The sequence below is a fragment of the Carassius gibelio genome, chromosome A5 (genome assembly GCF_023724105.1).
Source record: "Carassius gibelio isolate Cgi1373 ecotype wild population from Czech Republic chromosome A5, carGib1.2-hapl.c, whole genome shotgun sequence".
Classification (NCBI taxonomy): domain Eukaryota; kingdom Metazoa; phylum Chordata; class Actinopteri; order Cypriniformes; family Cyprinidae; genus Carassius; species Carassius gibelio.
In genome coordinates this window covers 26,695,964-26,712,770 of record NC_068375.1, presented here as the reverse complement: position 1 = coordinate 26,712,770, position 16,807 = coordinate 26,695,964, and the positions used below count along the sequence as shown (strand labels likewise).

At 36.6% G+C, this 16,807-nt stretch overlaps 1 protein-coding gene across 2 annotated transcripts; it reads right to left on the bottom strand.

Annotated features, from left to right (window-relative positions):
- Window positions 1–3,270: 3,270 nt before the first annotated feature.
- Window positions 3,271–13,129, bottom strand: LOC128007879 (protein spinster homolog 3). Of its 2 annotated transcripts, XM_052592839.1 has the most exons (13): window positions 12,812–13,129; window positions 11,354–11,604; window positions 11,196–11,261; window positions 10,127–10,263; window positions 9,766–9,917; window positions 9,247–9,313; window positions 8,561–8,703; window positions 7,930–8,082; window positions 7,367–7,556; window positions 7,055–7,120; window positions 6,795–6,893; window positions 6,411–6,582; window positions 3,271–3,985 (listed from the first exon to the last, which is right to left on the bottom strand). In XM_052592839.1, the coding sequence occupies exons 2-13, from the start codon at window positions 11,559–11,561 to the stop codon at window positions 3,942–3,944; spliced, it is 1,497 nt and encodes a 498-aa protein (XP_052448799.1). In that variant the 5' UTR covers window positions 11,562–11,604; window positions 12,812–13,129; the 3' UTR covers window positions 3,271–3,941. The 2 variants fall into 2 exon arrangements, with proteins under 2 accessions (XP_052448799.1, XP_052448800.1); XM_052592840.1 differs by lacking the exon at window positions 12,812–13,129 and having other exon boundaries at window positions 10,127–10,250; window positions 11,354–11,411.
- Window positions 13,130–16,807: the final 3,678 nt, after the last annotated feature.

Here is a 16,807-nt window from a genome sequence, read left to right as displayed (position 1 = left end):
CACTGTAGAGCAGCACAGCAAAATACAATTCAATAATAATTACAGCAGTGTAAAGCAGAACTTGAGTTATTAAGGTCATAGTATCATCATAATTCAACATTTTAATAAACAGCACAGCAGATTACAAAGGAAAACAGCCTAGCACATCTCAAGTTCACCCGGAGAGTTACTGTAAAGTGGTTTGTTCTTTGGTATTGTTCAGATGCCAGATAAAGCAAAGCACATCAATAATTTACTGTTTGTGAAAGTATGAGTGTGTTTGTGCATAGAATATTGCGTGTGCTTAAACTGCATGGCTCTCATTTAGGGTTATGAAATGCACACTAGGACTAAGTAAACACTATCCATGTATACTTTATCTCTCTCTCTCTCCTGTTGGCTTACCATAACACTTTTCATTGATCGCCCTGTAAATTTATTAGCTATTGTGACAGCTTCCTGTCAGGTTCAGCAGGCGATCAGGGGAAACACACGACTGCTCAGATAAAGGGAGGGCATACAATACCTATTGTGTCCTAATTACGGGTCAAGCTATTGCCCGAATGGATTGTTTTCTCAGGTATGCCTGCACGTTTGTTTCTATGTGTGTGTGTCCATGTTTTCTCAGTGTGGTTATGCATGCACCTTCTCATTCAAACCGAAGAATGAAGCCTGGCGCTAAAAAGGCTTTCAAATTCCAACCGCAAGGTCAGAACAACAAGAAAGCGTGGATGAGAAGAACAAAACAGGCTAGAGGAAATGGATTCGAGCCAAAGGCAAACAAAGAAGCGACAATGGCTTTAAATGAATTACCTTGACCTCTGTGCGGTCAATGGCACTTTGAGTTTAAGTTCAGTGTTATGAGGAAAGTATTTGAAAGGGTGTGCACTGGACTACTGGTTACATGAATGGAAAACTATATTATCTGTCCTGTCAATAATGCCAGACAGCACAGTCACAAGAATATCTTGACATCTATTAAGCTCACGACTAATTTTAAACCCTGGGAATGAGCTTCGAGTAGAGTTTGTATAAGTGATGACAAAATGACTGCCTATCTGAAGCAAGTGTCTCAGTTTATGTTTGGGGGTCATTGTTTGAGCATTATTTTTCATGTATTTTATTTTGTATGTGATATGTGTCAGAGGGTTTGGGGCTTGTTGGTATTTTGAGTTTATGTGTAATGACAGTGTTTAGCTGGATGATTGACAGCCCCGTTTCAAAACAGGCAGCATGTCTTACAGGCATTGAATACACACTGAGACATAAATAGGACTGACTGATTTATTTCCTAACCCTGACCTTAACGGACGGCGAGTGTTAAGGCTCATGTAACCTGTACGTATCATATCAAATATCAGCAACAGCTATTCAGTCCTACTAAAGCAATAATCAATAATGGATCATTCCGGACTGCACTAATATAAGATGACATGAAAAGTTATGTACAGGTAGTGCGTAATACTGCTTAACATACACTACAGGACTTTGCTTATACCTGAAATAGATTTTTAATTACCTTCATCAGGAGTGCTAATGAGCCTTGGGATCTCTAAGGACCACCAAGGAAATTACCACAGGTTCAACAGTAATGGCAAATCGTGCACTTTTGTGTCTCTTGGCAGAAAAAAAGTTTTTTTTTGTTTGTTTTTTTGGCACAAAGTATTTTCTGACATTACATGCACCTTGCATTATAAAGAAGCAAGTTCTAAATAGATCAAATTGGAGATTTTGGCTTGTCCCACCTCAGAAGTCGTGACCCTCTCTTGATTTTCAATTCACTGTAGCACAATTTAGAATTTTGAACAAATCACCAAAATTGAAAATCAATGGAAAATGAATAGAAAACAGCTCATATAGCTGAGGTGCCTTGTCCAACACTGAAAATATAAATAACCATACTTCGAAATTCTATCACATTAGACACTTCCTTCTCTGTTATTTCAGTAATACGAAATATGTTCAGGTTATGAATGTTTTGCAGTGGTTTAAACATAAGTATATTCTGCCATCTACTGTTGCTTAGGGGTATGACAGAATTTAACAGTTAAGTCGTGGCCAAACGTTTTGGCAGTGACATTAATTTAGTGTTTCGCAAAGTTTGCTGCTTCATTATTTATAGATTATTTTTCCACATATTTCTATAATATACTGAAAAACGATGATAAGCATATCATAAGTTTTTATTGGCAAAAATATATATAATGAGTCAATATTTTACAATGAAGACCCTTGTTCTTCGTACCCTCTGCAATTCACTCTGGCATGCTGTATATTACCTGAGTATCTGATTAACTAGATACTCACCTTTTGAGGACAGACCACAGACAGGTTCTCTATGGGACTCAGATCCGGGGAGACACGGACACGGATCCAAAATTCTTTATCACTCTTGCTTTGTGACATGCATCTCCATCATGCTGGATCATTGGAAGAAGTCACTCTTGCGGGATGTTTTGGTATCATTCTTTATTCATGGCAGTGTATTTGGGCAGAATTATAAGAGAGCCCATTCCCCAACTCCACACATGAATGGTCTCAGGATGCTTCTCTGTTGGCACAATACAGGACTCGTGGTAGCTTTCACCTTTTCATCTTCAAACAATAGATTTTCCAGGTGTCCCAAACAGTCGGAGGGGAGCTTCATCAGAGAAAATAACTTTGCACCAGTCTCCTACTGTCCAATCCTTGTACTTCCTGCAGAATTTCAGTCTATCCTTGACGTTTTTCTTGAAGAAGTGGCTTCTTTTCTGCTGTTCTTGACACCACACCATTGTCCAAAAGTCTTCACCTCACAGTGCATGCAGATGCTCTCACATCAACCTGCTGCCATTCCTGAGCAAACTCTGCACTGGTGGTGACACGATTACATAGCTGACTCCTCAGGAGACGTTCCGGGTGCTTGCTGGACACTCTGGGATGGCCTGAAGACTTCGCTGCAGTCAAAGCTCTCTCCTTGAAGTTCTTGATGATCCAGTTAATGTTTCTTTCAGGTGCAAAATTATTTGTAGCAATTTCATTGCATGTGAGCCCATTTTGATGCAAAGTGAAGTTGGCTCCATGTGTTTCTTTGGAGGTAACTATTGCTAGCAAAACACAATGGAATGAAACACTACTTCTCTTCTTTTATACCAATCAGTCTGCTCTTACAATCCATTAGTATGATAGTGATTTTACCTGTTGGTACTCATTCACACCGTCACATGTGCTGCTGATATGACAAGTCAGTTAATGTTAGCTGGTCATTTTGCACCAGTTTCAAAAGTTTTGGCAGTGACACAACACAACAGCTTAAGCTGCAAACTTTGCAAAACAAAATTTATTTCACTCCCCAAACTTTTGGCCATGACAGTATGTAAATGGAAATTATATTGCAGGCAAACCATGAAAATAAAAAGCATTTACATTTATTTAAAAGGTTTTTGTAAAAAAAAAAAAAAAAGTATTAACCAATAAAATATACAAAATAAAATCGTACAGTACAAATAATAAAGACATTTAAATAACCTGTTCATTTGCTACACATTTCCAGTCTCAGTCTGTACACTGGAGAAACTAATTTGAAACATACAGTTTTTCAAGCTTTCAGTTTTAGTCTTGAAGGGGATGTTCTCCCCCTTGTTCCCCTGAGATTCTATTTAGTAACGCACAGCTACTGAGAGAAGAAAGCAGGACGAAAGCTCCCAATTACTTTTTTTAAAACATAAACAAGTAAAAATTACAAAAATATATCTAAAAAAAAAAAATCACAGTAAGGCAGTTTATTTTAACATATGGGAAATGTGCAAGACAATGATAAGTCACAAGTGTAAGGCATCACTAATTGAAAAATGTTAGTAAGAAATGTATACTCAAATTTTTTTACAAATCTGTCCATTGATTCCGTGTCTCATCTCATTCATTCACAAGTGTCTGCTTAATGCAGCAAAGCTCATCCAAGGTCTTGGTAGGTGTTTAAAAGGTCACACTGACTCTGTGGTTGTCTCTAGTGGTTCAGCAGCTTGTCCTGAATTGAAGAAGACAGAAAGAAAATTATTCAAATCTATGTATTTATGTACCGCTATGGAGTAACACTACAAACCGGCTCCAAGATTGCATTCTTGACACCCTTTCACATTTCAAAACGGGTCCTTTGACCTGTAATATTATTAGATTTGGCCATCAATAAATCAGAAATTAACAAGTACAGAAAGAGCTGCAGTAAACCAGCAAATATGAGCACAGAGGAAGCCACTCTGGCTAATCTCATGGTTTTATCTCTCTTTATAGATATTTGAAATATTTAAAATATATATATATATATATATATATAAAAATAAAAAATAATAATAATAAAAAAAAATATATATATATATATATATATATATATATTTTTTTTTTTTTTTTATATATATATATATATATATATATATATATATATATATATATATATATATATATATTTTAAAAGATGTATCTTATTAGCTTTGATTAAAGGGGGGGGTGAAATGCTATTTCATGCATACTGAGTTTTTTACACTGTTAAAGAGTTGGATTCCCATGCTAAACATGGACAAAGTTTCAAAAATTAAGTTGTACGTTTGAAGCGGTTTGTCACAAGTTTCGGAAAGTTTTTTACGAGTATGGCTCTGTGTGACGTTAGATGGAGCGGAATTTCCTTATATGGGTGCTAAGGGCACTTCTGCCGGAAGAGCGTGCGCTCCCGTAGAGCAGAGCACTGAGAGCACAACAGACTTCACTGATCAGAGCAGAGCGGTTGCCAGGGCAACACAACACTGCACAGATTACCAAAAGAGAAACAGCATTAAGGGACCAGTGGATGGAGTTTATTTTTACAGAGCATCAACGGAGTTGTGCAAGTGTTTTTGTTTGTTCCCTGCATTTCGAAGATGCTTGTTTTACAAACAAGGCCCAGTTTGACGATGGATTTGCGTATCGTTTATTTCTTAAGGATGATGCAGTCCCAACGAATAAGGGTCACGATCGTGTGTTGGAACCGCATGCAGTGAGAAAAACTGCTTAAAATATCTCTGCCTCCTTGTTAGTGCGTCCGCCTCCCATGCCAGAGACCCGGGTTCGAGCCCCGCTCGGAGCGAGTCGTTGCTGCTGCTGCTCTCGTTCAGTTTCAGCCTCTGGATCTGATTCTGGATCATAAATATACGCTGAATCTGACTGTTAGCCATGGTTTGTATTGGTTGGTTTTGTCCTCACGGTAATGTCACAGCTTCCAAACGCTCTCAACACAAAAGCCTACTGGCACTTGTGATTCTTTAGCTCCGCCCACACGTCACGCCTCCAGCCGGTTGTGTTTTTCCGGGAAAAATCGGTACAGACTATCTTTCTCTTATGAATATAATAAAACTAAAGACTTTTTGGAGTTATGAAGGATGCAGTACTACTCTATATGTACTCAAGATTAACAGGATATTGAGTGAAAACGAGCATTTCACCCCCCCTTTAAAGCTGCGGTAGGGAACTTGTGACGCTCTAGCGGTTAATAAACAGAACTGCTTGCGTCTTGCGGAAGAACATCGTAGCCGGAGCTACTTCTCTCTGTTTATGTCTATGAAGAATCACAAAGGTACTGGGTTACTCCGCCGCGGTGCCCCCGAAGCAATCTAAAATAGTCCGAATATAAACACTTATTGTAGGTGCACCCTAGTGATTCAGGACAAGCTAAAAACACGGTTTGGAAAATGGATTCATGGTGTACTCGCTTATTATGTTCATTTTTCTACATTTTGAACACAAACAAAGTTACGGACCGCAGCTCTGTTTGGTTGTTTCTTACCGGGAGCGGTCTGTAACTGCAAATGGCAATAGGACCACTGGGAGGAGCCAGAGGAGCTTGATTTTTTCCACAGATTATCTGTCTCATATTCTACTGTCAGGACATAATGACAGGTTTAATAAATATGTAAAAAAAATTTTTTTACAAAAGTTCCCTACAGCATCTTTTTTTTTCTACTTACATAAAATCAAACCAGTTGATTATGTCCAAGAACATACAAGTATTATCAAAAGGCCCCAAGAAGTCTGGACAGACTGTAATTAAATTAAATTTAATTAAATGTTCCCTTCTGGTGAAATGAACTTCCCAACTCAATCCGAGCAGCTGAGTCCTTAGCCATCTTTTCATTTATTATGCAATTGTATATGTATGTGTGTGTGTATGTGTAAAGACCTCTAACTAGCTTGCTCTATTCTTTTTTTTATTTTTTATTATTCGATCTGTTTTCTTTTTATTTATTATATTAGTTAAAATCCCATGCTACGTGTACTGTGTTAACCTAACTGAGACTTGTTATAGCACTTATATATCATTGCTCTTTTTGTTGTTTTTGATTGCTTCCACTGTCTTCATCTGTAAGTCGCTTTTGTATGTAAATGTAAAAGTAAATGTAAATGTAATTACAATAGCATGTTTTTACCTGAAGTGAGCAGTTCTGCTGCTTTCCTGTCCTCTTTGATATACAGAGAGGTCGTTAAAAAAAACAGGCCTCCCAGAATCCCAATTAAGGGGCACAAAAGCATGCTATATTCCAGTCTACGGAAATCCCAGCTGGAAGATCCTGGATCGTACTTGAACAGAGCATCTGAGATCTGAACAAAACACACCACAAGATAACAGTCTTTTGTCTTTTATATTACACGGTGAAAAAAAATTAAATATGCCAAAACCATTGCTGTTTCACAAGGTGCAATTTTGTATCCAGCAGTGTCATGTATTCCAAAGCACTTCTGTATAGTGACAGCATAGCCTTTGACCCCACTACTATTTTATATGAAAGTGCTGTGTATTAAAATATGCTTACCGCACCAATAAGGTATGGACTTCCTGCATCTCCAAGGAGATGACAGACCATAATCTGTAAGGCTTCAGCTGTCGCTCTTCTAGTAGGCACAACAACATACTAAAAAAAGAATAAGATTTAAAAGATGTCATTTATAAACAACATCTTTCGGCAGTTGTAATATAATAATCACACACTTGAAAATTAATAACAATTAATTAAACAGTACACCAGTGTTCTCAACGTTTCTAAAGTTGTATCGAGAAGCGTAAACCTCTCACCAGCAGAATGTCCGCCAGAAGAGCCCAGTTGAGCGACAGCAACGTCTCTCCAATAGCAATGAATGTCTGTATTATGGCACAGAAAAAAAAAAATATTTAGAGACCTGCTGGTCACAGAATTGCATTCTGTTTACGCCAGTAGGGTGCAGTGTTGTTTAAAATTTTCATTGTATGGACAAAAACAGTTGAAACATTCTCGTTTGCCACAGAAGTCAGTCAGTCATACAGGTTTGAATTTTAAATTTCGAGCAAAATATTTCTTTAATAGTAATGCAAATACACAAACTAAGAGCGTGGCTGATCTTTGCTTACGTATGCGGCCGGGATGCTGGTGGCCGCCAGGAAGATGGCTATGAAAAAGCAGGGGGAGGAACTGAGCATGCCGACAGCACATATGATAGGATCTGCGTTGGGCAGTCTGTCTCTCAGCTTCTTTGATATGAAGGTCCCCAGAAACACTCCCACAATCCCCGTCACCACTGTGATTGCTCCAAAGATGTAACTTTCACAAGAGAAAGAAGAAACAGTGTGATGATATTCAATTTCAGGCTCCAATTCTCCGTTTTTTCCTTGCAGAACCTCCCAGACCAGTTTGACTAGTCAAGCTCATACATATACTCTATAAGCAGATCACCTCAGTTTGGTAGAAATCTGGTAGAAATCGCTGAGAAACATAATAAACAGATATTCTGACAGGATTGCAAGAGCAAAAACGGCTGCATCTAACCAAGGATCAAGCTGATATGAACACTATCACTCTGCGGTTGAACCAGACTTTGGCTTATCTCACATTTACTAGTCTACCGTTAACCTCGCTGCTTTCCTCTAAAATCTGTCCAATTATATAAAGTCAAAAGGCAAGAGACTTGCTGTACCTGTCTATAGGGTTACAGGGCTCTTCTTTGCAAGGTGGTCTGAGACCCTGTGTAACCTGTGCACGAGACAGGAAGGTGGGGGTCCAGAAGGCCAGAGCCCCTGTGACGAAAGCCATAGCAGTCACGCCAAGAGAAGACCAGACAAAACTCCGACTGGAAAGGAGGCACAGATCCATAACACAATAAATAGTCATATTTCTACTAATACGTGAGATCCTAAAGAGCAGTCATTCTCTAACTTTTTGATCCAAAGGGACCACTTTGTCCAACACAATATTATCCCCATATTAGATATTTCCTCACTGTTTCAACACTGTTTGTTTTCTATTTTTTTATATTAACAGAAACAGGGAGTATTTATAGCCTATCTTGAATTAATTAAAAATAATTACAATATGTATGTTTTTCAGCTAAAGTAATATTTAAGGGAGAAAAAAGACATCTACATCACTTTTTTGTGTGTTGTTAGCATTTTATTTAGATTATATATATAATATTAAGTCACCCTGTGCCCACAAGTTGACAACAGTCCTAGAGCATAAGAAACTACAATCATGACAAAAGTTATGAGCACATGCCAGATTGAATGATATGTACCGTTAATGTAACTTGAATCTCCACAATGACTTACTTCTTCAGGAGGTACTTGACATCCTCAATATAAGTAGTGCTTTCCATGGCTGCTCCTCCTTTGTTCTCAGAGGCTCCACGAGGAGGTTCAGGAACCAGAAACATCAGTAGCAGCAGACCCAGTCCTCCTAGAGCTGGACTGAACTACATCAGAACTAAACAATCAGCTAACTTTTCTTTTATGAATGCGCAAGGTATTTGTCTCGATTATATTAAATCAATATATGCTTACATTGAAAATCCATTAAAATAATCATTAATGATGTACCGAATCTTGTAAATGACATTTTAATTTTACTTTAGCATCTTCGGCTTTGGTTTAAGTCAGCTTTAAACTTAAAATTGTATTTAATATATTTCATTCTTTGATGTTTGAGATCCAATAATTCCTAGACCCTCTGCTGTGAACCTCTCGTTTAAGAGCAATGTTTTAGTGAGAACGCAGCATATCAAGTGCTTTACCACTGATTCACTTTAAAGTGATTCTTTTTAGCTTGAATGGAGTACAGTTATGCAATAGGAGTCCAAGGAAATCCAATAAGACTAAAATCTAATGCAATACAGAGCCTATTTATAGTGGCTACATTCAAGTCGACTGCTTTATAACGAGATGAACACAATATTAAATCTAACACAGTGAAGCTGTAACAGTACTTTTATATACTTATAAAATATATATTCCCTTACCCTCAGGGCCCAACGCCAGTCCCCTGTTGCATTAGCTATAGTTGCCCCCAGAATATATCCAAGACCACTGAATGAAGATTTAAACACATTTAAAGAGTAAAAAAAAAAAGTCTTGCCAATATATAGAAAATGTGGTATACAATCCCACATAAACAAGAGTTGAGATTGTGATATTATACAACAGTTCAAGAAACAAGAGGCTAATATTTAGTAAGCTACACTGACACAGTCTTGACATTTAATTAGTCTATTTTTGCTACAGCAAAACAAAAATTGTTCCAAACCAACCTACAGAATTATCGTTCGACATCTCAGAGCAACAGTGTTCTGGACAAATCAGTTAAGTAAATGACTCAATGAGGAACTTGTTTCATTCTGAAATGAATCAGAGTTTACGAATAAATGGTTTGAATAAATGAGTCAATGACACACTCATAAAGACATTAAACATAAGCAGAGTCATACAAATAGTGAAAAGTCTATATAAGTCTGTATGTCTTTTGGCAGTAAGGCCTTCACCTTCCAACTGGTATGAAGATGTAGAAGAAGGAGATCATGAGCGTTCTCTTGTTGCCAGTAAACAAGTCACCAATGATAGTAGGTGCTATGGTGGAGTAACTGGCCTCTCCTGTACCGACTAAGGCCCTTGTCAGGACCAGAATCCAGAAGTGCTGTTGTAAGAATAAAGACAAAAAAAACTACATGAAATAACAAAATTAATTTCTGCTCTTAGAATTTCAACACTGTAAAAAAATGAAAAAAGGAAATAAGATATTGATTATAGGTATAGGTACAATATGATATATTTACAGATAAATGTTGGGAGACTTAAAGATTACACTGGAATTCCAAAATTTTCCATAAAGACTTTATACTGTACCGAATTTTTGACAAAAGAGCTCCCTAGTGTTGTGACAATCCACACAACCATCCCAACGATCATGATAACCTTCCTGTTATAGCGATCTCCGAGGTAACCAAAAACTGGTGCCAAGAACATAAAGCTACAGATAAAAACTGTAAATATGTTAATGCATGGTTGATGGCAAAGATACACTACAGTTCAGAGGTTTGGCGCTGTAAGAATTAAAAAAAAATGTTTTTGAAAGACATCTCTTTATGATTATCAAGGTTATCAATAATTTTATAGAAATATTGTTATATTTTAAAATCTTTGAATATGTTTTAACATGTAATTTCTTCCTGTGATAACCAAGCTGAATTTTCAGCAGCCATCTCTCCAGGCTTCAGTTACATGATCCTTCAGAAATCATTTCTATTTGCTGATTTGGTGCTCAAGAAACTTTTTTATTATTATTATCATCATCAAACACTTGTGTTGCTTAATACTTTTCTTGTCGAAAATTACCTTTTTTCCTTTTGATTAATAAAAGTTAAAAGTTATAATATATAATATATAACAAAAGTTATTTTCTGTCACTTATGTGATTAATTTAATGCATCACTGCTGACATTTGTCTACTTATATACTTTTCTACTTATATGTCAACAAATGTTTCTACTTCTATGTCATTAGATTTCACAACAATAGATATAAAACATGATAAAGTGTAACAGTGTCATTTATGGATTATACAAATTCATGTAGCAAACTGTATTATTTTAATGACTATCAGTAAGCAGAAAAGTCAACCAACTTGCAGTTTAGAGTTAAGAGCATGAAACTTTAAATATGAAACTGCAAACCAAATCAGTCTTAGAATAGATGATAAAGCCTTATTGGCTCTTTCAGGTAATGCATGCTACAAGATTGATTGCCTACAAGTTTAAACAGACCCACTTGTGTATGGGCTTGTTACTAAAATGACAGAAAAAGACCTATCAGATAATCTCCAACAAGGAAGTACTCTTTTAAAAACCAGTTCTGCAATATTCTCTTCCCGTTTACTGTATTTTCAGTGTAATGTACTGCAAACTCAAACTGATACCTGTCTGTAGGAGGCCAGATGTGCTGTCAGAGATTCCAAAGTAATTCTGGATGCTAAGCAGCACACCTGGAATAGAACCAGAACAACGTCTGTCACTTTTTATAGTGACTCTCTGTGAACCATCCCACTCGATTTGGCTTTGATGAGAGTGTGCTCACCTGCTATAGTATAACGGTCCATATAGTTGAGGAGATTGATATAGCAGAGCACTGCCACTGTGATGTAGGCGCGTTTCTGAGAGATGGAGTTTGTTCGCATGGAGGGTTCATCACTATCTGGTGGCTCAGAGCTCAAGGAGTCATAGTGTACAGATGAGACTGAGCGGAGGCTTAAGCGGGTTCTTGGTCTGGGTTGGTTGGAGGTCATGATGCCCACTGTCTCTATGAATGCAGAATGACTTTTTTTGTCTCTATAAAAAGAACAATGACTTGTAAGCACTTGAAAGATAGTAAAGTGCCAAAACATTGTGATTTCCAAGCCCTCTTGCACCAACTGTGGCAATAACCTCACAATTGGATTCATGTGATTCCAGGACACTGGAAAAGCACAGGTCTGGAGTGTAGTCACAATCACTGAACACAGCTTGTGACAAATGCTTCATTTGGAGATAAACAATCAGTGGTGTTTTATCAAATAATTTGTTTTGCCGGACTGGGAAAACGTTACTTGTATTTTGTGCAAATGATGTTGAACGTCATTATAGTTGATGTCTAGAAGATTTTTACGCTTACCCAGTGAGACTAAATTACTAGCTTTCTACCATTTTAAGTTCTGTTTAAAGTGATGCCATTTTGATTACTTGCCATTACCAATCTTTGGTTTTACTAGATTTGCGAAAGTAAAACTGTGGTTAGACTTCCTGAATAATTGAGCCAGGAAACCAAACCATTTTTAAAAAAATGATTTAGAGTTATAATGGATACTATAATGGAACAAAAGCTTCTGTCATGATTTGACGTAAAACCAAATACAGAGCGCATTTGACTATAAATATAAATATATATGTCTCTGTGTGTGTGCGTGTATGTGTATATAAGTATAAATATCGCACCATTTTTTTTCTTCTTCTTCGTCTTCCTGCATTGCAGAAGACGAGACCATTTCTTGAGAATTAAAAGTGGACAGGAACTTGTAATCTCAAAATTCGTTGTGAACTTACTAGTTGCACACAGCAACCTATCTTGTTACTCTCTCAACCCACAAGCTAGATGCTATTTTAGAATATTTTAAAACAAAATTATTGTTAATGTTTTATTGTGTTATATTATTATATAATATTAAATAAGAAGGATTGAACAGATTAAGCTTCCTTTTAGTGGTAGTCTGAACAGACGATACCAAATGGGTATCATTAGAAGAGTTCAGGTCCAGACTGATTTCCTCAGCAGACCGCAAGCAATGCCACTGTTGTGCTGATTAACTGCATGACCAGCAGGACAATGCCAAATGATTGTTCAGCTTTGAATATGAAATGCAACTAGTCTTTAATAAATTGCGGTTATGGTATATCTCGGTACTTCAGTTAACATTTTTTGTGCAATCATTCAGATGGAACATTTCATTATAAAATCATTTTACCTTGACAGTTTCAATGATTGAAGCATAAAGGTACTTACGCTTTAGTCGATGTGCCTCAATGCCAAGTGACACTCTAATCCATGTTTTCGGTCTTTTTGAAAGCTTTTTCTTCCTTTCTATTTCTTTTTTGCTGTGTTTGTTGAGATGCCACTTGTAGAAACAGAAAAGCATTCCAGTGTGAAAACAGCACGCTGCAGAGTTACAAGTTACACTCAAGCCCTGCCCCCTTTTCTCTGGTAACACGAAGAAGAAGAAGAGTTCCTCCTTGTGTCGCAATTTAGACCACAAACCAGTAGATTTTGATCTCAATGCTGTCTTCATACTTTCTGTTTCACACCAATCTATTACCCAGGTCAACAAGGTCCAGTACCGCCTCTACCTATACACAGTGTACGCAGTTTGTGTAGGGGTGGCACCCGGGGGGGGGGTGCACCATCCCAGTTACTCAGTAAAAAAAAATTAATAAAAGGGCGCATTTCCCCCGCGCTCGCAAACGCTCACACCTCAGGTTTGCGGGTGAATGCCCTTAACTGATGGATGAACATCTATAGATAGCATATATGCCCATAGGAAAAAAAAAAACTGGCATAAAGTTGGGCTGATGGTGGACGTTCGATATTTGCAAATCTAGGGACCATCTCTAAAGTTACATGCGATGATGGTATACATTTTTCTAACGTCAATAGCATTTAAAGGGTTAGTTCACCCAAAAATTATGTCATTAATATTATAAATGTCATTAATGACTCACGCTCGAGTCGTTCCAAACCAGTAAGACCCCCGTTTATCTTCGGAACACAGTTTAAGATATTTTAGATTTAGTCCGAGAGCTCTCAGTCCCTCCATTGAAGCTGTGTGTATGGTATATTGTCCATGTCCAGAAAGGTAAGAAAAACATCATCAAAATAGTCCATGTGACATCAGAGGGTCAGTTAGAATTTTTTGAAGCATCAAAAATACATTTTGGTCCAAAAATAGCAAAAACTATGACTTTTTTCTGCATTTTCTTCTCTTGCGTGTCTGTTGTAAGACAGTTCAAAATAAAGCCAGTTTGGATCTGAAGCTCTGACTTTCTCTGACTTTTTTTTCATTGAAAGAATGGTCAGTCTGAGCTTTGATTCTGATTGGAAAGGTAAAGCAAAAACTTGAAAGAACCAGAGAGATATAAATTTCTAAATGCAATTTGTTGAAAATTGCCAGAAGTAACTGAGTGATGATTTAATCTGATTCTTTGTGCATAGAAGGTTTCAATGACAAAGAATGATATCATACGATCTGTTCTAGTTCTTATATAATTGTTGAAAGACCTGACAAGACATACTGAACAGAATTTTTGGGTTGGTGAAAAGACTGTAGGCACATGAATTGGCAGTAGCATTTTGGAAAACGTAGAAGCTTATGTTTTGCTTTAAAAGATAAGATTGCTTTGACTTCAATGAAGCAGTTGTTTTTATCTTATGCTGGCCCCACACCATGAGTCTGGCTTAAGCTGTAAAAATACCAGAGACATGTTCTGAGAGGAAAATGTGTAATTCCTATATTTATTGATGTTATTGATGAAATAAAACACTCAGTATTGTTTGCATATGAGATGATAATGTTGTAAACAAGTAACATAAACATGGGTTTCAAAGTAACTTTGAAAAAAGAATGCTAGCATGACCCGAAGTAAAATATCTGGGTCAGATAACCCAAAGTCATGTACAGAATTAAGTGAATGAATAAATGCAAGTTGATGTTAAAGTAATGTCAAGGACTGCAAATAACTGAGAAACCTTTGAGTTGCAAAAATACAGTAAAAAAAAAACAAATATAAAGATGTTTATTTGACAATGCATGTCATTTCTGACAAGTTTTAAACTGGGCTAGCGTAAAATGGTAGTACGATGAAATTATGTAAAAAATTCATGAAAATGCATTGCTACCAGTCTTGAATCTCTCAGAGTTCTCTCTACACTGTAAAAACTAAAGGTGCCTCAGGTATCCTTTTGAGTACTACAGGAACCTTAAAATGTATTTTAGGTGCCTCAAAGCTCTTTTTCTCATAATATGGTTGACATTTTTAACCTATTTTGATGATTAAGATATTATGAATTTGATATTATAGTCTAAGTTAAAGTTTGGTGAAAACTGTCAAAAATAAATAAATAAATAAATAATAAATAATATTTTTAATAATATTTTGCACAATAAGAGAGAGAGAGAGAGAGAGAGAGAGAGACTGCCTGATTGGAGGCAGGGATGGTGCTCTGCTTCTCTTATCGGCCTGTTAAGCAAGAGTAACCAAAACAAAGCAATGACATTAATACAAAAACCACCCGCTGATTTTTCTCTAAATAAAAAGCATTAATGAACAGGCAAACTTTGAGACTAGATAAGAGACCAGGTACAAAACTAGGTAGAACAGAAAATGTTTAAGTTTAAATCCAGTTAAGTTTAAATCTAACACCAAAAGCAAACCTTGAATACGAGCTGTTAAATATTTATGTGTTAAGTATGTGCACACATGAGGATGACTGTATATATTTTGGTGGACAGTTCTGTTCCTGTTTTGTGAAGATTGTGTCACTGATGTTGTTAACATTGAAAAGTTTAGGTTTATGGTTCATGTATGTTTAAATAGCATGTGAACTGTGATGACTGTAAATAGATTTCGAATTCGAATTAGATTTTGGAACTACGTTAAACCTGTTAATAAACTAGACACTGTTCTAGGTTTTTGAGGAAATAATGATTATGATTATTTTTATTTTTAGTTTTAAAGATGGCTCAATATTGGTCTTACTTATTTGTGGTTTATTTATTTTTGGTTAGATCACCATTGTGTTTTTAACACCAAAATGGTATTTAAGGGGGGAGCGAAAGGGTATATTGAATTTTCAATCCCTCTCATTGAAACATTGATCGGAAATGATATTAGCATGCATCACGACTACACCTGACCTCATTTAGTAAAACAGACATGGGGTATTGGGGTCTAAAATGTGGGACTGAAGGAGTGGATGCCGAGTTGCCATTTCCTTTATATTGATATTAATTATATTATTACATTATTTCTTGTTCAAGTAATGGCAATAGTGAAATGTGTAACCTTATGTGCGCTTATGAGATTTTAAAGAATCCAACTTTATGCTGTACTTCTACTCTCTAAGATGACAACTTCATAGTGTGTGTCTGTGTAACGAACCATACTGATAAAATTCTAGCTAGGCCTAGGCGTCCTTGAAGTTCTGGTAAGTTTTCTGCGTATGTGTGTTAGTAACTTAGTATCTGTCTGTACCGGGAGAAGCTCAGACAGTCCATGGACAAACGTTCAACTGCCAATGTCCAGCGTATCAGATATACGTCTTTGGAGAGACGTAGTGTGTCTGACCTCGGATCACTTGTCACCAAAATAGTTGTCAGAAGATATGTTTGAATCGTTTATGTCCATATGTGGTAACTGTCTAAGTTTAGGTTTTGGAACCAATCAGAATTTTGTTGACTTTGACACAATTAGTATCCTCTGTCAGGGTATAATTGTTGTTGATTATGAACTCCATCGAGAGTACTGAAGCCAACTTTTCTTCAAGTAAATTTATTATTGAACACATCTCTGACTCCTGGTCTTCATTCATCATATCTGGTCCCTGGGTTTTAACTGTACATTCCCGTACAATATTGTTTCACAGTAATGCTCTGAACACCAGGACAAAAGTTTTAAAAACAAAACCGACAGAGAATAAACACCATGCAGTGAGGGAATTCTTCTAATGTAACCTAATCTTGCATTGGTTGTTTAACTGAAGTTTATGACCCTTGTATTATACAAAAAACAGTTCATACTCTTGCATAGACAGATGAGTCTATTTTTTTTTCCGTTAGGTTTTGTACTGAATTAAGAAACTTAAGATGTTCTGCTGTCCAGATTATGCATAACTTTGTCTTTCTTGGGAAATAATCTGCCTAACAACTTCTCTAAATAAAAGCCACTGTATATAAATTGTTCCATAAGTAACGCAATACTGGCCTCCTGTTCTCTAAGACTGATATTG